This window comes from Syngnathus leptorhynchus, chromosome 6 (assembly GCF_054491065.1).
Source record: "Syngnathus leptorhynchus isolate UIUO chromosome 6, UIUO_Slep, whole genome shotgun sequence".
Taxonomy (NCBI): domain Eukaryota; kingdom Metazoa; phylum Chordata; class Actinopteri; order Syngnathiformes; family Syngnathidae; genus Syngnathus; species Syngnathus leptorhynchus.
In genome coordinates this window covers 16,509,641-16,531,604 of record NC_141200.1, presented here as the reverse complement: position 1 = coordinate 16,531,604, position 21,964 = coordinate 16,509,641, and the positions used below count along the sequence as shown (strand labels likewise).

Here is a 21,964-nt window from a genome sequence, read left to right as displayed (position 1 = left end):
TGAATTTCATGATTTTATTTAGTGGAACACTTATAAAGGAATTACTTAGAATTAGTAATATAACATTCCTTGGTACTGATTAGTAATGTGTAGTTTTAATTGGGTCACCGGCTAATTGCTGTATTAATATTTATCCACACTGGATTTCGCAGCTTACTACAGCCAAGTGTGGCTAAGAGATTTTTATACTGTGTAGCCAGATTGGCTAAGAGGTTTCATGACCCAGATAGGGCTAAAAAAAATTATGTTTTTCTTCTTTGATGTTTTTCTTCCAACGCATAAATCAGATTTACCTCACATTTGCTCAGAAGAGTGCTTAGGCCTTTATTATGTTGTAGCACGAAAACAACACTACTCTTGAGAGTCTAAATATGCACGAAAATTCCTGAAACTTTGCAAGTCCATCAAGTCAGGAAACAACATCACTATTTTACAAATATACTTTTACAAATATATTTGACAAATTACACATTTTTAATGACACCCCCCCGGTTGTATGTTTTACCAACATTAACATTTTTGGGAGATATATGTAACAGACTATGGTCTCCAAAACCATCTGTTAAGGTCCACCATTTTGAAATTTCTTTTATAGAGGTCGCTAATTGAAAGAATAAATGAGTTAATTGCACATTTAAAAAAATGTGGCTTTGTTGCACTCAACACATTTTGAATGAAACAGCCCTGCTAGACGTTTCACCAATATCTAACAAAAATTGGAGACTTACAGGTATGTAATAGCTCAAGACCTACAAAAACTCTCTGGAGCTCTTCCTTAAACTCAATGGAAAGTCAACCATTTTCTATTTCCTTTCAGATTTTGCCTGACCGTTGGTACTTTAGAGAGCTTTTATCCTGATTTACTTCATAAAAAATCTAATCCAATTTCAATGTGTCAATATTCCAATGTGCCAGTGACCCAACATTGCCAGGGCTGCAAGGGCCCAAGCTGTTTGCAGCTGTAGTATTATAAATGTATTTGTATACGATAATGAATGCAGTACTGTATCGAGAAATACTTGAATGTCATGCCATGCATCAAGGCACCCTAAGTGATAGAAAAGTGATGATCATCATTATGGGCCAATGTATATTTGTGACTTTTAAGCGGTGGTGACCAAAATAGTTGTGTCCCTGCCCATAAAATATTAAGAGAAGGTTTGTACTCTAAAATATAAAGGAGAGAAAAACCACACGTTAAAATAATTATAATAATATTGAGAATCCATGTAAAGCACTCCACAGAACAACCATGAGACATCTCCAAAATAAGATTAAAACAACAGTAATGCCATATGCATGGTCTGTAATCCCAAATCCTAAAGACTAAAAAGTGTAACTATCAATTAGATAAATAAACAACAAAGTGGTTACTATCAGATACATACGTACATAATATAAATAAAACAATATTCAAAAGACATATTTAGGTGACCATTGAAAATGTGATGACAACCAACCGCATCTGAGGTAAGCATGCAAACTTGGTCTTAAGTGAGATTCCTGCTCAGTATGTGCAGTTACATGTTAATTTCCATGCCATCACATTAGTTGGACTCTCACTGATCCAGGGTGTTATTATCGTGACTGCCTGGCCGGTAGTGGTGCAGGCAAAACTCCCTGATCCTACCACATGCTTCCATCATCATCTGCTCTGGGACTGTCACCACAATGCGAAAGAAGTTGGGGTACTCAAAAGCCTGTGAGAAGAGAAGAAATGGATGCACTGTGGCTGGTTATGTGATATTTTTATGACAAAGAATGCCAAAAAGTTCTTAAGGTGCATGCACGGGAACGTACTGTGGCAGGCAGACAGAAAACTGACTGCTCGGTCACCAGTCGTTGAGTAAAGTCAACATCATTATGAAAATCTGGAAAGCTCTTTATGTCGATTCCAATCTGAAAAAAAGCATGCGCGTACACACACACACACACACACACACACACACACACACACACACACACACACACACACACACACACACACACACACTGAAATGAACACCAGACCAAACCCTCAAATTTCGCACCAAAATTACTATAGCTGGTATTGAAAACTGGACATAGATATGGAAACCTACAGTATATAGTATGAAACGCTGCACAAACCTGTTATTAGCTATCAAAATGTTTGCACCAAAAAGATAAAAAATTGATAATTGGTATGCATCACAGTCACTCAGTGAGGGTGAGAATGTGATCGAAAATGATTGCCTGTCTGTATATGGGAGTTGTGAAAAATATTGGCCAGTCCAGGGTGTGATCCTCCATTCTCCCAAAGTCACCCGATATATATACCGCTCAAAAAAATTAAAGGAACACTTTGAAAACACATAAGATTTCAATGGTGAAAAAGAAACGTTGGATATCTATACTGATGTGGACAGTTTAATGTCTCAGGAACAAAAGGATGCCACATCTTTTGATGGAAATAAAAGTGTTCAGCCTACAGAGGGCTCAGTATATAGACACCCTAAAAATCTAAGTGAAAAAATGATGTGGCAGGCTTTTCAATATCTTGTGTAGCCCCCACATGCTTGTATGCATGCTTGACAACGTCGCGGCATGCTCCTAATGAGACGACGGATGGTGTCTTGTGGGATGTCCTCCCAGATCTGTCTCAGGGCATCAGTGAGCTCCTGCAAAGTCTAACGAGCAACCTGGCGGCGTCTGATGGACCGAAACATTATTTCCCAAAGGTGTTCTATCGGGTTTAGATCGGGTGATCGTGAGGGCCATTCAATTGTGTCAATTCCTTCATCCTCCAGATACTGTCTGCATACTCTTGCCACATGTCGTGGATCAGGAGGAACCCAGGACCTACTGCACCAGCGTCGGGTCTGACCATGGGTGCAAGGATTTCATCCGGATACCTAATGGCAGTCAGACTGCCGTTCTCTTCTGTTCGTCCCTCCATGGAAATGCCTCCCCAGACCATCACTGACCCACCACCAAACCAGTCATGCTGAATGATGTTGCAGGCAGCATAGCGCTCTCCTTGGCTTCTCTGGACCCTTTCACGTCTATCACGGGTGCTCAGGGTAAACCTGCTCTCATCTGTGAAAAGCACAGGGTGCCAGTGGCGGAGTTGCCAATTCTGGTGTTCTATGGCAAATGCCAATCGAGCTCCACGGTGCTGAGTAGTGAGCATAGGGCACACTAAAGGACGCCGTGCCCTAAGGCCACCCTCGTGAAGTCTGTTTCTGACTGTTTGGGCAAAAACATTCACACCAGTCGCCTGTTGAAGGTCATTCTGTAGGGCTCGGGCAGTGCTCAACCTGTTCCTCCTTGCACAAAGCAGCGGATATCGGTCCTGCTGATGGGATTAGGACCGTCTATGGCCCTGTGCAGCTCTCCTAGAGTAACTGCCTGTCTCCTGGAATCTCCTCCATGCTCTGGAGATTGTACTGGGAGACACATCAAATCTTCTTGCAACAGCACGCATGGATGTATCATCCGGGAGGAGTTGGACAATCTGCGCAACTTCAGGAGAGTTAAAAACTCGCCTCATGCTTCCAGTCGTGATAATGACTCTTGCTAAAGCCAACACTTGTGGAAAAACAGTTAAAAAAGATCAAGAGGGAGGAGCTTGAAATGGCGTCCACCTGCGAAACCAGTCCTGTTTTGGGGACCATCTCGTTGTTGCCCCTCTAGTGTACCTGTTAATAATTCCATCAACACCAATGCAGCTGATAGTGATTAACAACCCCCTCTGCCACGTGCCTGACCAAAACCTTATCAGAAAAGTGTAATTGAATGCATGCCATAACCTGATAAAAAACTGTTCCTTTAATTTTTTGAGCAGTGTATTAAGTGGTATAGATGGATGGTGGTATGGATGGATGCATTATGCACACAAACAAAACAAACATTTTTTAAAATAAATTGATACAAGAGCTGTATAAAAAAAACACCTTTACTGAGATATCAATGCTCTAATTTTTAAACTATTAATTATTATTATTATTATTTTTTTCATGGTTGTAGTTTTGCAGGGTTGTGAAATGGTATACAGGTAGTGACTGCAGTGTCATGAGGGTAAGATTCTACCTCGACCTCGAAGTTCAGTTCATACATTTTAAAATGAACTAGTTCAGATCATAGTTCATAATTGAAATTATTTGAACCATAAGTTCATCCTTCCAAAAATGAAAAGTTTGTTCTCTTCTTCACCCCAATCAAAATTTAAAAAGTTGCTGTGAGGTCTCACCCTCTGGCATACTAGAATTTTCTCGTTGTTTTCACCCATTCCATTCACACTAACATCCATGTGCTGCTATCATTTTACAATCTCAAATACATAAGAAAATTGCTCAAATTCATTCATGACTGTGGTCCAGAATGTGCAAATGTAAACAATCCGCTGAAGGTGCTTGACTGAAGTTGGAAACAAAGGATTTTCAAATGAAACATTCAATGTGTAACAAATTTAAAGTCGCATTACATTTGTTTTGACTGATTTTTATTTTTTGTTAAAGGATTATTTCTTAACTTGTTTGCCCATAGAACCAGAAAATGTTTATAATTTGAAACAGAGAAGTGCAAAGGGTGCAAACCCTAAGTAAATTACTAAAAAGAGAAAAAAAAACATCATTAAGTGGTTCAACATTGAGAGCACGACAATTTTTTATAAAAACCTGAATGCTCTCATAGGGTACCTTATTGTTGCTGTTTGACAAGAACGAGTGGGGCTGAGCGTCGCGTGGCATGAGTTTACATCGACTGAAGTGTCATTGTGTTATCTACGCGTCTCCAAGCTCACATTGCATTTTAAGTACGCACGCGCTGCGCAACTGAATGTTGCCAAATAGTTTTTCCACGACTAATTAAGCCTTGTTTACAGTGTGTTTAACAGGGTTTTATTTTGAAGTTTAAGAAGAGCAAACTTGAACAAAAATTAACTGTCCTTCAAAACCGTTAATTGGCTCCAGGCTCATTCTGGGGTGCACAAAAACGTTCACAAAGCAAAAATGCGCAACGTTCAGTTCATTCGTCCAAAATATGAACGAGTTCATGAACCTTTGTTCATTGAATGTATTCAGCTTCAAAACTGGGTAACATAGTTAAATCTGTATTAAAATATTTTGTCACCTCATTTACGTAGCTACATACATGAGAAATTCTGAAATATAGAAACGGGCCTATTAGTCAGTGTAGTTCTGCACCATATACAAACCTAAAATACAACCAAAATGATAAATATATTGTTAAAAAATCTCTAATATTTACCTGGCATATCTACCAAAAGTGAGCATTATTTTCTTTGTAAAGGCAAAATTCTTCTTGGATCAAATCTCAGAAGAATGCTCAAGTGATCATAATGATAGTGTATGTTTCACAGTTTTTACTACGACCTGCCGAACGACGACTACGACCTGCCCGAGCTGGTGCGGACCATGCTCAACTTCCTCAGCGGCAACACGCGCATGGCTCACGCCAACTAGCCGCGCGGCGCCTGAGCTAAACTGACGCAGCTTTTTAGTACATAGTGTATAAGTAGGTCATGTTTTTTTATTTTTTTTTGATAATACATACGTTGTAATTGTGTCTACCGGATGTGAGTTCCCGCCGGCGCGACTTGCTGCCGCCGCGCGCCGCGACTTGCTGCTGCCGCTGCTCTCAGGTAATTTTTTCTGCTATTTTATGTCTGTACGGCTTGAAAGGCGCCTTACAAATAAAATGTATTATTATTATTATTTACTGATACTGTACAGTATAATACAGTGCCAAAATTTGGGCCACCATTATTATTTTCAAACAGTGTTGTTAGCATTGTCGTAATAATTACCGGAAGGCCCTTAAGTGTATGATCAACTTTAAACAAGTCTGAACAGCAGCATTACGATTAATAAAAGTTTGTGGGTTTGTCTTTATGGGTGTGTTTGTCCATCTGGGCTACTTCCACATTAATAGACATGGGATGCTAAAACAATTCTGGTGGTTGGGTGGTTCCAATTCAGATATACTGGTTGGTAAAATGGCGGCTCGGTGGAGCACTGGGTAGCACATCCCCCTCACAGTTAGGAGGGTGCAGGTTCAATTCCACCTCCGGCCCTCCCTGTGTGGAGTTTGCATGTTCTCCCCGGGCCCGCATGGGTTTTCTCCGGGCACTCCGGTTTCCTCCCACATTCCCAAAACATGCTTGGTATGTGATACAAATTGTCCCTTGGTGTGAGTGCGAGTGCAAATGGTTGTTCGTCTCTGTGTGCCCTGCGATTGACTGGCAACCGGTTCAGGGTGTCCCCCGCCTACTGCTCGATGACGGCTTGGATAGGCTCCAGCACACCTGTGACCCCCGTGGGGACTAAGCGGTTCAGAAAATGGATGGATGCTTGATAAAATGTAACTTGTCTCTTTGCGTGCCCATATGTTTTGTGGACATTTGTTAACTCATTCTGTGTGAAGGCCTTGTGTTCTATTAGATAACATTTTACAAGATATTGATTCTATACGAAAAAAATCACAATCTAAACAAAGCTCGGGGTGATGTCCCCAAAGAATTTTGTACAGTAACGACTGTAGATAACAATAACGTTATTTTTTTTTTATAAAACAGAATTCTGACACAGTACACAGTACCAAACTTTCCTTTGAGTAAAAATCTGTGAATTTTCTTTTTTCACAGCAATACTGACCATCAAATACATGGCTCCTGAGGGCATGATGGGGTTCAAGCCAGGTACAGTGGACAGCTCATTAAAACAAATCTCAGCATTGGACTGTGGAAGGAAAAGATAAACACTGTTCATGACATCATTGGGATGAAGTGCAATGTTAGACCAGTCACGGTGGGACTTCAAAAATGTAGTTCTTTTTGAGCCACCTGGCAATTCCTTAACTATTTCCCTTTCAAATTGATGAACTATAATTTGAATTAGCTATTCCAAAGTTAAACCTATCACTACAACTCTTTATGTATTGTTTACAACACTGTCTTTATTAATTAAGACACGATCTCCCTGAGCGGTGAATACTTGCTAATGTAGCGAATTCAGATATTTCATTTGGGTTTGCAGAAAGTTGCAAAGATGCCCGCTGATAGTCTTTACTTGTCGCAAACAGTTGTGCTTTTGCAAAGACAGATTGAGATATCTTTTCCAACGCATGCTCAAGCGCAAATCTTGTGCTGTGTGCAAAATTATTTGGCTGGATTACTTTGCTTAGCAACAAAGGTTAAAAAGAAGAAATTGGACAGGCCTCAAGACACATTAGGAGTACATATAATAGTGTATTTATTATTTTTTATTTTATTTATTTATTTATATAGATGGATGGATGGATGGATGGATGGATGGATGGATGGATGGATGGATGGATGGATGGATGGATGGATGGATGGACGGACAGATAGATAGGGTTGGCTGTCTCACATATTCTATATTAAAATTAACTATACACATTAACTATAACACATATAACTAGTAATAATTGCTGTTTAGCAACTTTGCAACATAAAAATGCCACGCTACCAACACAGTGGGGCATATTCTTTCACTTTACACGCTTTCATGGGGGCGGATTAATCGGTCTTGGCTTCTGACAAATCCACCTACGTAAACAGTCAAAACCAGTGAAGAGGTGTTGCAAAATCCTGCAAGTCCTGTATTGTGGTGTTTTCCTTAGATGTGAATTCCTTAGAGATCCATTTGGAATATATTCATTCATTCATTCATTTATCCATTCATCTTCTGAATCTTTCATCATCACGAAGGTGGCGGGGATGCAGTGAGTCAACATTTGAATCTTGCTAGAAGCCTCAACATCACATAGTGCACCTTTAATAAAAAACGCCATCAGGGCAATTAACCTATACCAGGGGTAGGCAATTCCGTTCCTCGAGGGCCAGTGTCCTGCATGTTTTCTATGTCACTCTGCTGCAACACACCTGATTCAAATGGTCAGATAATTAGCAAGGTCTGCAGAAGCTGGATAACAATCCTGATCATTTAAATCAGGTGTGTTGCAGCAGGGAGACCTATAAAACGTGCAGGACACTGGCCTTCGAGGACCGGAATTGTCTGCCCCTGACCTATACCCATAGATATGTTAAAGTCTTGCGTGACTAAACCACATTGACGTTTACATTCTTCTGATTTATTTTGTCTCACCAAATTTTGTTGAATTCCAAATTTTACATTCAAGGTGTTAACACTGGAAGCACTGTCTTAAACTGTCACTATGTTGCAAATTTGCCTTCTGTTTACCTTAATGAAATGAATGGTATCATCATAGAAACCCAGACGTGTGTTGTTGAGGATTCCCTCCAGTGCACCCTGGACAATGGTGCAGGGTCCAAGAATACGTTGGGTAAGCTTTCCGAGGCCATGTCGAATCTGCAGATGTTACAGTGTATACAATGTGAATGCTTTGCTTCAGTCTACATACATGGGCAATACAATTTTAACTCACATCATTCAACATTAGTATTATAAGTCTCTTGATGAGCTCCTGCCTTTCTCTTTGCAATGGAGTAAAATATACAGTATATTATAGATATAAAAAAATCAGTGGCCAGGGCTGGTCTTCAGATAGCTGCCTGTTATTATCAGACTTTGTTTTTTGTTTTTGTGTATCATTTGTAAATATTCAATTCTGTGTGTGAATTGTCATACAGTGGGGCAAAAAGTATTTAGTCAGCCACCAATTGTGCAAGTTCTCCCACTTACAACATGAGAGATGCCTGTAATTTCCATCACAGGTACACTTCAACTATGAGAGAAAAAAAAAAAAAAAATCCGGAAGATCACATTTACCACATCTCTTACACCAAGTGACGTGGCCACTGAAAGTGGGAGAAGTCCCATTGTCCATGACCAGTAAGCTTGATGGAATTTCAAACAGTTACATCAGAACGGCGTTTCGGACTTTGATACGGGGACATTAAAGTCACTGGGAGTGCTCCGGCCTGAATCATCGCCGGACTCGTCTGCTACTCCTTCCCCGGACAAGCAGCGTCGGAAGCGGTGTGCGAGGAGGCAGAAGAGGGGAAAGCGCGGAGGCGTCCGGGCCAGGCTAGCGGCGAACCCAACTCGCCTGGCCGTGCCTTCCATTCTTCTGGCGAATGTCCGGTCGCTGGACAACAAGATGGATTACATTCGTCTGCTGAGATCCACAAACCGGGCAGTGAGCGACTGCTGCGTGTTCGTGTTCACTGAAACTTGGCTGAATGTCAACATTCCGGACTCTGCTGTGCAACTGGAGCGGCTGGCGTGCTTTCGAGCGGACCGGGCAATTGAAGAAGGAGGGAAATCGCGTGGAGGAGGTATATGTGTCTACATCCGCGACGAATGGTGCCGGGACTCTGTAGTGGTATACAGGCACTGCTCGCCACTGGCGGAGTTTGTGATCATTAAGTGCCGTCCTTTTTACCTACCAAGGGAGTTTGCTGCGATTCTGCTTGTCGCGGTCTACATCCCGCCTTCCAACGTTGGAAGTGACAGGATCACGGCCCTTAATGAACTGTATCGAGCTGTCAGTGATCAGCAGACGGCGCACCCTGACGGTCTCATCATCTTCGCTGGTGATTTTAATCATGCTGTCTTTCCAAAGCTTCACCAGCATGTTACTTTTCCAACGCGTGGTGGCAGCTTCCTGGACTTGGTCTACACTGCACATAAAGGAGCTTTCAAGGCCACCCCCCTCCCCAACATCGGACTTTCTGACCACGTCACCGTTCTGCTTACCCCCGCGTACAGAAAGAGAGTGAGAACTTCCAGGCCGGTTCGCAAACGTGTTAGGGTGTGGCCTGAGGGGGCCTCTGATGCTCTTCGGGACTGCTTTGGCACTACAGACTGGGAAATGTTTAAGCAGGCAGCCACTTGCGACAATCAAACGGACATTGAGGAGTATGCTGACTCTGTGACCTCTTACATCGCTAAGTGCATTGATGATGTGACCCTCACAAAGTACGTCGTCACTCGGGCTAACTGGAAGCCATGGCTGACAGGGGCTGTCCTTGGGCTCCTGAGGGCCAGAGACAAAGCCTACAGGGCTGGGGATGCAGCGAGCGTGAGATCAGCAAGGGCGAAACTGTCCCGGGGCATCAAGGATGCGAAAAAGGCGTTCTCTTCCAAGATTACTGCTCACTTCAAAGACAGCAAGGATGCTCGGAGCCTGTGGCGAGGCATACAGACAATCACGGACTACAAGCCCGCGCCGCAGAGCTGTGAGGGCGACGTCCCTCTGCTCAACGAACTGAACCGCTTCTTTGCTCGCTTCGACGCTCAGAACGACACTTGCCCGCTGAAGACCCCTCCCCATCCGGACGAGCAGCCTCTGTGCCTCTCTGCCGTTAGCGTGAGGAGGACGCTTGCTACAACATCCCGGGACGGGCGCTGAAGGACTGCGCTGAGGAGCTGATGGATGTCTTCACGGACATCTTTAACATTTCCCTGCGGCAGGCCGTCGTCCCGTCTTGCTTCAAGGCTGCCACCATCATACCTGTGCCGAAAAATCCTGCTCCCTCCTGCTTCAATGACTACCGCCCTGTGGCACTGACCCCCATCGTCATGAAGTGCTTTGAGAGGCTTGTCTTGGCGCACGTCAGATCTGTTCTTCCCCCCACCGTGGACCCCTTCCAGTTTGCCTTCCGACCCAATCGGTCCTCTGAGGATGCCATCTGCTCTGCCCTCCACTCTGCCCTCACCCACCTGGAGAACAGGGACTCGTATGTGAGATTGCTGTTTGTGGACTTCAGTTCTGCATTCAACACCATTTTTCCACAGCGTCTCATTTGCAAACTTGTCAAGCTGGGCCTCAGTACCTCCCTTTGCAACTGGCTACCGGACTTCCTCTGTCAGAGGCCTCAAGTAGTGCGTGTAGGCAACAGTGTCTCCGGCAGCATCACGCTGAGCACGGGGGCCCCTCAAGGCTGCGTGCTCAGTCCGCTGCTCTTCACCCTGCTGACGCATGACTGCACTGCGACCTACGGCAGCAACCGCATGCTGAAATATGCCGACGACACGACTGTGGTGGGTCTGATCACCGGTGGCGACGAGACTCACTACAGATCGGAGGTCGACCTTTTGGCCGCTTGGTGCAGGGACAACAACCTTCTGCTGAACGTCAACAAGACCAAGGAGATTATCATTGACTTCCGGAAGGGTCACGCCCACCACCTGCCGCTGACCGTCGACGGAGCTGTGGTGGAGAGAGTGAGTAGCACCAGATTCCTGGGGGTGCACATCAGTGAGGACCTCTCCTGGACCACCAACACTGCGTCGCTGGCGAAGAAGGCCCAGCGCCGCCTGTACTTTCTGTGGAAACTCAGCCGAGCAAGTGCTCCTCCCGCCGTCATGACCACGTTCTACCGTGGCACCATTGAGAGCGTCCTCTCCAGCTGCATCGCTGTGTGGGGTGGTGGCTGCTCTGAGTACAACATGAAGGCCCTGCAGCGCATAGTGACCACTGCGAGTAAAATCATCGGGGCTCCACTCCCCTCCCTGAAGGAAGTTTACGCCTCCCGTCTCACCCGCAAAGCGGCCGCGATTGTGTGTGATGAGAGTCACCCCGCTCACTCTTTGTTTGTACTTCTGCCCTCTAGGAAGAGATACAGATGCCTGCGCTCCCGCACCACCAGACTCAGGGACAGCTTCGTGCTCCAAGCTGTCCGGATCCTGAATTCCCTCCCCCCTCCACCCTCTGCTACATGATGTCCTGTTCTTTTGCGCTATGATCTGTCTGTCTGCTATTAGAGCGCTTGCTACATTTTGCTGCTCTTATTTGTCTATTTATTTATTTATTGTTTATTTATTTGGGTTATTTGCTTATTACTTATTTGTTGCTCTTGTCTGTTCGTTTTTACTCTTTGTGCTATTTGATGTGAGTGTTGTGTACTGTCTAGTCACCGTGGGACGGTGGGAAACGTAATTTCGATCTCTTTGTGTGCCTGGCATGTAAAGAAATTGACAATAAAGCGGACTTTGACTTTGTTTTTGACTTTGAGAAAGTGGTTGGGCTTGCTTTGCTGTTTTGGGGCAAAAGCATTCTGCAACTGCCCGTGAAGTCCATCAGCACAGGATACAGACAGGAGAAGACTCGCATCGTCTTCAAGCTAAGGGAGTCCAGAGAGCAGAGGCGACTGTCCATACCGGGAGGAAGTGGAGAGCCCAGGAGGAGGAGGACCAAGCGGTCGCCAAGCTGCAGGATAAGAAGATCCTTGGAAGAGTCCAAGTCACTCGGGCAAGGCTGGGGACAATAAACCCAGTTGTGGTCAAATGCCACAAGTGAGCAGAGGAAGACCATGGTAGTGGAATAGGTCTCATAAGGACAATACCTAATCAAGATGGTGTCCCAGGGAAAACAGGGAGCTTGGATTCATTGGGAGGATACCATCCATAGAGTCATAACGTGGGGCCGACATCTGGCTAACCTTACAGTCACGGCTCAGTTTCCTCCTGAAGGCAGTGTATGACACGCTTCCAGAGTTCCACAGTCCGACTCCTCCGCGCTGCAGGAATGACCGAAGCAAGCCTGAAGAGGGCAACCAAGGAGTTGGCGGAAGAGGCAGAGAAGGCGAGTTTCTGGATATGGCTGCGGAGGAAGGATAGCAGTTGGGGCTCAACACCGTAATGAGGTCAGTAGTGCCGTGGGGAGACATCCCAACAAAAACCCTAACCCTGCCAACGGCGAGGTGTGCTGGTTAGGGGGCAACACATCAGTGAAAGATGGTTCCAGCTGACGACCCAGCAGCTGACATCAAAGTGCACTGGAGGAGGTGTGATAGGCAGACATGCCAAGCAGTTAAACCTGAACTACTCAATACTCAAATTATTTTCTTTGCAGAAAGTAACTACCGGATTTTTCGGACCAAAAGTCGCTCCGGAATACAAGTCGCATCAGCCATAAAATGCACAATATAGAGGAAAAAAAATATATATAAATTGCTCCGGAGTTTAAGTCGCATTTTGGGGGAAATTTATTTGACAAAATCCAACACCAAAAACAGACATGAACCAGCAACAACAGGCTAACGATACAGTATGCTAACGTGACATAAACATAAACGAGAAGCTGAGAACGGGCCTGATGTAACAGTACAAGTTATTCAAATAACTATAACACAAATGACACGTTTATCAAACCATCTGTGTCACTCCAAATCATTAAAGCCATGGATCGAGTTTGTCCTCCTTTATGTAAACAAGTCCGACGTCAGCGGCGCGTTGCAGTTCAAATTTTCCACAGGCCCATACAACAATGTATAAACTATGAATGAAATAACAATAATATAAACAACAATTTTATAGAACAATCCGGGTCACTCCAAATCTTTAAATCCATCAGAATCTTCATCTTGTGTCAAAAAAAACAAAAACAAACAATACACACACACGAACACACACAGCTGTTGACGCCGGAAAGACTACGTGCGCCGCTGATGTCAGACTAGATTTATCAAATAAATGTAATTTAAACAAGAATTTTAACGAACCATCTGTGTCACTCCAAATCATTAAATCCACCAGAATCCTATGTGAACCCCCCCCCCCCAAAAAAAACAGCTATCGATTCCGGACCTACATGCGGCGCTGTCGTCAGCCTCGTCGTCAGTTGCGGCCCCAATTATTCCACAGATATAGTATATAATTATATTATAGCTTTACCAAAGTACCAGGCAAGACGTGGGTTTGGTAACTGGCTCTTTAATCACAAATCAAGAGTTCAACATATGAGCCAACACACGCAAGGGCCCTGGATGGCACTTACTCCTCCCCCTTTGCTGCCTTCACGGCCTCCCTAGACAATCGGAAACTACTGTAGTCTAACAATATACACGTTGCTACACAAAATAAACTTCAGTGGAGCCTCGGTTTTCGACCACAATCCGTTCCAGAAGGCTGTTCGAGAAGTGAATTGTTTGAATTCTGAATCACGTTTTCCCATTACAAATAATGGAAGAAAATTTAATCCGTTCCAAGCAACAACAAAAAAACCCGCCTTTTTTAAGCATTTGTTCATTTGCGCATTTTTGCCCAATCACGCAACTGCAGTGCACCGCCAAATGCGCAACCGTAGCGTGTCGCCGACCGCGCAACTGCACGGCGCTGGTCACATTATTGTGACAGAGCCGTCGCTGAAATTTAGAAAATATTTTTAAAGTCCTGATGTACTTTCCAAAATTTAAGTGGACCTCAGTGCGCAGGGAGCTTGATTTTGTTCGATTGTGCAACTGCAGCGCACCGCCGAATGCGCAACCGTAGCGTGCTGCCGACCGCGCAACTGCACCGCGCTGGTCGCATTATTGTGACGGAGCAGTCGCTAAAATTTAGAAAATATTTTTAAAGTCCTGATGTACTTTCCAAAATTTAAGTGGACCTCAGTGTGCAGGGAGCTTAATTTGGTCAGAGATGCGCAAGGTGTGAAGTGTCTTGCCCAAGGACACAACGACATGTGACTCTGACAGAGCTGGGATCAAACCGCTAACCCTCCGGTTACTAAACGACCCACTCTACTGCCTGAGCCACAGCTTCAGGTTAGTCGGAGAATTAGAGTTGGTCTGTGCCTGAGAGAAGAGTACTCGGAGAGTAGAAGTACTCGAGTGTGTGGTCATTGTATCTTTATGTTCATATCACCTGTATAATAAAGGTCATAATGCTTTCAATCATTGTGTCCTGGTTTGAAAACCTTCAGGGATTTGGACATTTTGAACTCATTTCCATTTATACTCATAAACAGTCTGCTTATTTTCTATTATTTACTTTAACCGAACTTAAACTATACACTGACTGCTAAAACTAAATATTGCTACTTTTGGTCATCTTGTTCAGCCTATAATCTTATTTAATTCTGCATATTTTACAACTTAAACTATACACCGACTGCTAAAACTGAAATATGGCTACTTTTGGTCGTCTTGTCCAGCCCATAATCTTATTTAATTGTGTCTATTTTACTGCTTGGTTTTGTTGACCACTTGATGGCATCATGGCGCTAATAAAGCACCTTGACTCTTCAAACCGAGTGCAAACCAAATGGCTGAAAAGCCTCAGTGGTTCACAAGGCTTCATTTTGCCATCACTACCTCAGGTCCAAAGATGTTCTTCCTGTCGTGGATGAGGATCCATCCCAACCTCCAACCGGGCACTAGCCAGCGCTTAGCAAGGCCACCACAAGAAATTATTGGTACATCACTGCTGAGAGATGCCAGGGAGGGGCAGTCACAACCTGGGAACACCTGAGGAAAAACAAATGAAATTAAGTTCAGTTTTGCATTTGCTCGTGCAATCTCTTTGTTTATATAAATACAGAAAAACAAAATCTTCTGTGAATCTTTTGACACCACAAGGCTTAGTAATTACAGTGGAGCCTCGGTTTTCGACCACAATCCGTTCCAGAAGGCTGTTAAAGAATTGAATCGTTCGAATTCCTAATCATGTTTTCCCATTACAAATAATGGAAAGAAATTGAATCCATTCCAAGCAAAAAAAACTCATTTTTAAAGCATTTTTTCATTTGCGCATTTTTGTCCGATCGCGCAATTGCAGCGCACCGTGTTGCCGACCGCGCAACTGCACCGCCCTGGTTGCATGCAACAGAGCCGTCGCTGAAATTTAGAAAATGTTTTTAAAGTCCTGATGTCCATCCATCCATCCATTTTCTGTACCGCTTTGTCCCCACGGGGGTCTCGGGGGCGTGCTGGAGCCCCAGCAGTCATCGGGCAGTAGGCGGGGGACACCCTGAACCGGTTGCCAGCCAATCGCAGGGCACACAGAGACGAACAACAATCCGCACTCGCACTCAGACCTAGGGGCAATTTGGAGTGCTCATTAGGGCTACCAAGCATGTTTTTGGGATGTGGGAGGAAACCGGAGTGCCCGAAGAAAATCCACGCGGGCTCGGGGAGAACATGGAAACTCCACACAGGGAGGATCGGAGATGGAATCGAACCGGCACCCTCCTAACTGTGAGGCGGACGTGCTAACCAGTGTGCCACCGAGCCACAGTCCTGATGTACTTTCCAAAATTTAAGTGGACCTCAGTGCGCAGGGAGCTTAATTTTGTCCGATCGCGCAACTGCAGCGCACCACCGAACGTGCAACCGTAGTGTTAGGGTTGGATAGATTAGGTTGATCATATTATTATGCTGGAATGTAATCTGTAATAATTAACCTAAGATTGTCCTGTCTTAACAAAGTAGTAGAACAAAGTGCTAAGATCCTTTGCACTGATTGACCAACTGTAGAAGACGCAATCAAAGTTGTTCTGTCTACTCAACATCGTAAAACAACCCCTGCTATGATGTGATCAGAGGCCAGGGGTTTCACCCCCATCCTGCCCATTCACACCCCACCCTGTTTCTCTCAATAAAAAGGCTCTTGCAAGAGGCCCGAGTCAGACCTCATTCGATGATCGCTGTATGCACAGCAACGAATGACTCTCCACTTGCAAGTGTTTAAAAAGGGCATACTTTCTCCCGTTGTGGTTCTTGCAAAAATAAGTTAGAGTCAGAACATCTCTAACACGTAGCGTGCCGCCGACCGCGCAACTGCACCGCGCTGGTTGCATTATTGTGACAGTCAAAGTCAAACTCAAAGTCAGCTTTATTGTCAATTTCTTCACGTTAAGACACACAAAGAGATCGAAATTACGTTTCCCACCGTCCTGCGGGGACTAGACACACTACATAACACATACAAGCAAATAGCACAAAGAGCAAAAACGAATAGACAAGAGCGATGAATCAGCAAATAACCCAAATAAATAAACAATATATAAATAAATAGATAAATAAATAAGAGGAGCAAAATGGAGCAAGTGTGCATACAGCAGACAGCCAGAGTACAGCACAAAAGAACAGGTCGTTATGCAGCCGAGGGTGGAGAGAATTCAGGATCCTGACAGCTTGGAGTATGAAGCTGTTGGCAAGTCTGGTGGTGCGGGAGCGCAGGCATCTGTACCTCTTCCCAGAGGGCAGAAGATCAAACAAAGAGTGAGCGGGGTGACTCGCATCACACAATCGCGGTCGCCTTGCGGGTGAGACGGGAGGTGTAAATGTCCTTCAGGGAGGGGAGCGGAGCCCCAATGATCTTACTAGCAGTGTTCACTATGCGCTGCAGAGCGTTCATGTTGTATTCAGTGCAGCCACCACCCCACACAGCAATACAACTGGAGAAGACGCTCTCAATGGTGCCACGGTAGAATGTGGTCATGATGGCAGGAGGAGCACTTGCTCGCCTGAGTTTCCGCAGAAAGTACAGGCGGCGCTGAGCTTTCTTCGCCAGCGACGCAGCGTTGGTGGTCCAGGAGAGGTCCTCACTGATGTGCACCCCTAGGAATCTGGTGCTGCTCACTCTCTCCACCACAGCACCGTCGATCGTCAGCGGCAGGTGTTGGGCATGACCCTTCCGGAAGTCAACAACAATCTCCTTCGTCTTGCTGACGTTCAGCAGGAGGTTGTTGTCCCTGCAACACGTGGCCAGAAGGTTGACTTCCGACCTCTATTGGGTCTCGTCGCCCCCGGTGATAAGACCCACCGCAGTCGTGTTGTCGGCATATTTCAGCACGCGGTTGCTGCTGTAGGTTGCGGTGCAGTCATGCGTCAGCAGGGTGAAGAGCAGCGGACTGAGCACGCAGCCTTGAGGGGCCCCCGTGCTCAGCGTGATACTGCCGGAGACATTGTCACCAACACGTACTACCTGAGGCCTCTGACAGAGGAAGTCCAGTAGCCAGTTGCAAAGGCAGGTACTGAGGCCCAGCTTGTCGAGTTTGCAGATGAGACGCTGCGGAACAATGGTGTTGAATGAAGAACTGAAGTCCACAAACAGCAATCTCACATACGAGTCTCTGTTCTCCAGGTGGGTGAGGGCAGAGTGGAGGGCAGAGCAGATGGCATCCTCAGAGGACCGATTGGCTCGGAAGGCAAACTGGAAGGGGTCTATGGTGGGGGGAAGAACAGATCTGACGTGCGCCATGACAAGCCGCTCAAAGCACTTCATGACGATGAGCGTCAGTGCCACAGGGCGGTAGTCATTGAAGCAGGAAGGAGCAGGATTTTTTGGCACAGGTATGATGGTGGCAGCCTTGAAACATGACGGGACGACGGCCTGCTGCAGGGAAATGTTAAAGATGTCCGTGAAGACATCCATCAGCTCCTCAGCGCAGTCCTTCAGCGCTCGCCCCGGGATGTTGTCCGGGCCCGGCGCCTTACAGGTATTGATAGCGGCAAGCGTCCTCCTCATGCTAACGGGAGAGAGGCACAGGGGCTGCACGGTCGAAGGGGGAGGGGTCTTCAGCGGGCAAGTGCTGTTTTGAGCATCGAAGCGAGCAAAGAAGCGGTTCAGTTCGTTGAGCAGAGGGACGTCGCCCTCACAGCTCTGCGGAGCGGGCTTGTAGTACGTGATGGTCTGAATGCCTTGCCACAGGCCCCGAGCATCCCTGCTGTCTTTGAAGTGGGCAGTAATCTTCGAAGAGAATGCCTTTTTCGCATCCTTGATGCCCCGGGACAGGTTCGCCCTAGCTGATCTCACGCCTGCTTCATCCCCAGCCCTGTAGGCATTGTCTCTGGCCCTCAGCAGCCGAGGACACCCCCTGTCAGCCATGGCTTCCAGTTAGCCCAAGTGACGATGTATTTCGTGAGGGTCACATCATCAATGCACTTCGCGATGTAAGAGGTCACAGAGTCAGTATACTCCTCAATGTCCGTCAGATTGTTGCAAGTGGCTGCCTGCTTAAACATGTCCCAGTCTGTAGGGCCAAAGCAGTCTCGAAGAGCTTCAGAGGCCCCCTCAGGCCACACTCTCACCCGCTTGACAGAGCGATCGCTAAAGTTTAGAAAATATTTTTAAAGTCCTAATGGACTTTCCAAAATTTAAGTGGACCTCAGTGCGCAGGGAGCTTAATTTGGTCCGATTGCGCAACCGCAGCGCACCGGGCTCTCATTGTCGCATTGCTTTAGGAGCGTCTTTTTGTTTTAGGATGGCTTTACTGCTCCCACTTGCTTCCTTTGGAGGAAGATTAGGGTTGATGCAATCCTCAGAGTAACGAGAATGTAATAACAAACAAAGTCAGTTGGCATGCGGGTCCTCTCGGCTCATCTTGCGAGGTTCGACATTCAAATTTCGGCCAATATCCGAAGCAAAAAAATCTTGAATTTTCTGTTCGAATACCGATTTGTTCGAGAACCGGGACATTCGAAAACCGAGGCTCCACTGTATGTTGGTAATGAATTTTAATGACTTCACAGAACATTAAAGAACTGAAGAAACATCCAAATGGTGAATGGGCTGTCACTTAAAGTGACAATGAAGCGGGGCCAACAATGGCACTTACAATGACAAAAAAGTATTTAGTCAGTGGGAGTGCAAGTTCTTCCACTTACAAGATAAGAGATGCCTGTAATTTTCACTTCAACTATGAGAGACAAAATAAATTTGAAAAAAAAAAATCCAAAAAATCACATTGTCTGATTTTTTTTAGGAATTTATTTGCAAATTATGGTAGAAAACAAGTATTTGGTCAATAAAATAAGTTCATATTAATACTTTGCTATGTATCCTTTGTTGGCAATGACAGAGGCCAAACGTTTTCTGTACGTCTTCACAAGGTTTTCACACACTGTTGCTGGTATTTTGGCTCATTCCTCCATGCACATCTAATTACTATTGGCACAGCGAGTATTAATGATAAAGGATTGGGAAAATATAACAGTACATCTATTGCCGAAGGATGAAAAAATTAGCAACTGGTGGTTGCTCAAGGACACTTCGACGTGGTCACAATGGCTGAGGATCAAATCTGCAACCTCTGGGTTGGTAGAAGACCACACTATCACGTACTACAAGCCCGCTCCACAGAGCTGTGAGGGCGACGTCCCTCTGCTCAACGAACTGAACCGCTTCTTTGCTCGCTTCGATGCTCAAAACAGCACTTGCCCATTAGACATGTCCTAATGAGAGGGGTGTAGATTAGGCCATGTTTGGAATACAGTCCAGTGCTCTTGGTGGGCTGCTCTAAAAGACAACAAGCAGAGCTTGAGCGAGTCCAGACACGTGCCTGCAAAATCATCAGAAGACCAGGTAACTTCTCACTACCCCTACCATCACTCCAGAACAGGAGGGAGGAGGCTGCAGTGAAGCTGGTCAGAGACATGCATGATCAGCAACACCCTGTGCATGACCTGCGACCTCCGACACGAGGCGGTGCACTGCCAGAAGTTTGAGAAACCAACACAAGCTGGCTGAACCTGAACCCAGGGCCAAGACCAACAGGCAGAGAAACTCCACTTTGTATACTGCAGTCAGGCTGTATAATGACATTATATAGAAATTATTTTAAACAAGCAAAACAGCACGGCCACCAGAACTGCCACTTTTTCCATGCCCAGGCCCAGAAGTTTTTCCATGCCTGCTGCTTTGAAAAACATGTCTTGCTTTTTTTTTTTTTTTTTTGTAATATTTAAATTTTTTATTGTTGTTATTTTGAAGTTCTGCTGTTTTTTCAGTGGGGCCTTTTTGGCTCCACTGCAAGCATGAATTAATAAAATCAAGTCAAAAAAACATCTTAAAAATGAGCAAGCTATTGCTCGTCGTAAGCAAAATGATGAGCAAGATGATGGAGCGAATTTAGAGGTGGCTGTGAGTATGCGACAGACACAGGCGTCCATTTCAAAAGCCAGGCGTACACGTAGTGAGTGGCAATTGTTTGTGCCACAGTTCAGATTAATCGGCGTCGTAATAAATGCTCAGATGTGGGACATGAATCTGAGCACACACACACAAACATCTTTGTAAATAGAATCAGAATCAGCTTTATTGGCCAAGTTTATTGGTAAATGTAATTTTTTTTCTGTTTTCACACTTTATCATACATGTAAATAAATAGTTTTGCAATTAAAAACTGATTTTTATTATTTTTGTTTATATTTTCTAGAAGGGAAGGGCTTTTAAAATCTTTGAGATGTCACTAAACCAAAAAATAGTCACAGTTGTGTCGAAAATACATCTTTGTGCAAATCTTAATTTTCTCCTTATTTTGTCTGAGATTGCTGATTTGAGTGAAACCAAGCTATTTTCAAATGGTGATAACTTAAGAACAGTATTAGGTAGAATCATACTTTTTTTTAATGAAAGAACTAGACTGGTAGGACAAGTAGCATGGTTATGTGGGACAGACATAACTTTTGGAAGCTTAAGGGATAGGTCCATTTGAGACAAAAGACACATTTTTATTTTTTATTATAGGGGTGATCAAATATGTCAAAGGTTCAAAGGACCAGGCATTATAAAATCTAAAATACACTTTAAATGAATCTAATTAAAATAAATATTAGCATATCCTATTCAAAACCTTCAACATACTGTAAGTCAGTGGCGGATGCTGGTCTTTCAAAGGAGGGGAAGCACAATTAGGGCTTACATCATAAAATGTGTCGGTTTATTTATATGTAAATTCTACCTTTTCTTCAAAATGATTTGTAACCCTGCCGTACCAACAAAGCATCTTTTCCAGGGACTTGACTACTGTCCTATCAATGGCCAGCATAGCTAGGCTGCTTAAAAGGCCTTGGCGCATGGTGTTGCGGGTGTAAGACATGAGTCACTTTAAACAGGAGAAGCTCCTCTCTACACCTGCAGATGTAGCTCCAATCGTTGCCACTAATAACAATTTGTTTTGTGCACTTGAGCCATTGCACTGTCCAACTCCATGTCTTTCAGAAACTGCAAGAAATCACATAGCTTTCCTCTGTTGCCCTGCAAGTCCTGGTTTTAATACAGGACTTTTAACAAAGAAAATGTCATTAAAAGGATTAGGAAAGTCAAGTCAATTCTGAGCAGAATGAAAATTAAAAAATGGGTGTCCGATGGGCAGGAGAAAGCCCAGCATTTATCCAATGACTTGTCTCGTTTTGCTGCACTCTTTGCTCCCCTATTGAACTTGGTTGACGCTCAACGTCTGAACTGTTTAAAGCACTGTGAGCCTGCCGTAATGAGTAAAAGGAAAGCCATGTCGTTACCAGTGATAAGCT

At 44.7% G+C, this 21,964-nt stretch overlaps 1 protein-coding gene across 2 annotated transcripts in view; it reads right to left on the bottom strand.

Moving 5' to 3' along the window:
- The window catches only part of tat (tyrosine aminotransferase), a 57,363-nt gene continuing 35,399 nt past the window's right edge, over window positions 1-21,964 (bottom strand). For both annotated transcript variants that reach the window (XM_085915319.1, XM_085915318.1), the window contains 5 exons: window positions 15,023-15,175; window positions 8,205-8,333; window positions 6,636-6,719; window positions 1,801-1,899; window positions 1-1,700 (listed from right to left, as the gene is read on the bottom strand). In XM_085915319.1, the coding sequence (XP_085771445.1) occupies window positions 1,560-1,700; window positions 1,801-1,899; window positions 6,636-6,719; window positions 8,205-8,333; window positions 15,023-15,175 (606 nt within the window). In that variant the 3' untranslated portion in view covers window positions 1-1,559. The remainder of the gene's footprint in view (window positions 1,701-1,800; window positions 1,900-6,635; window positions 6,720-8,204; window positions 8,334-15,022; window positions 15,176-21,964) is intronic.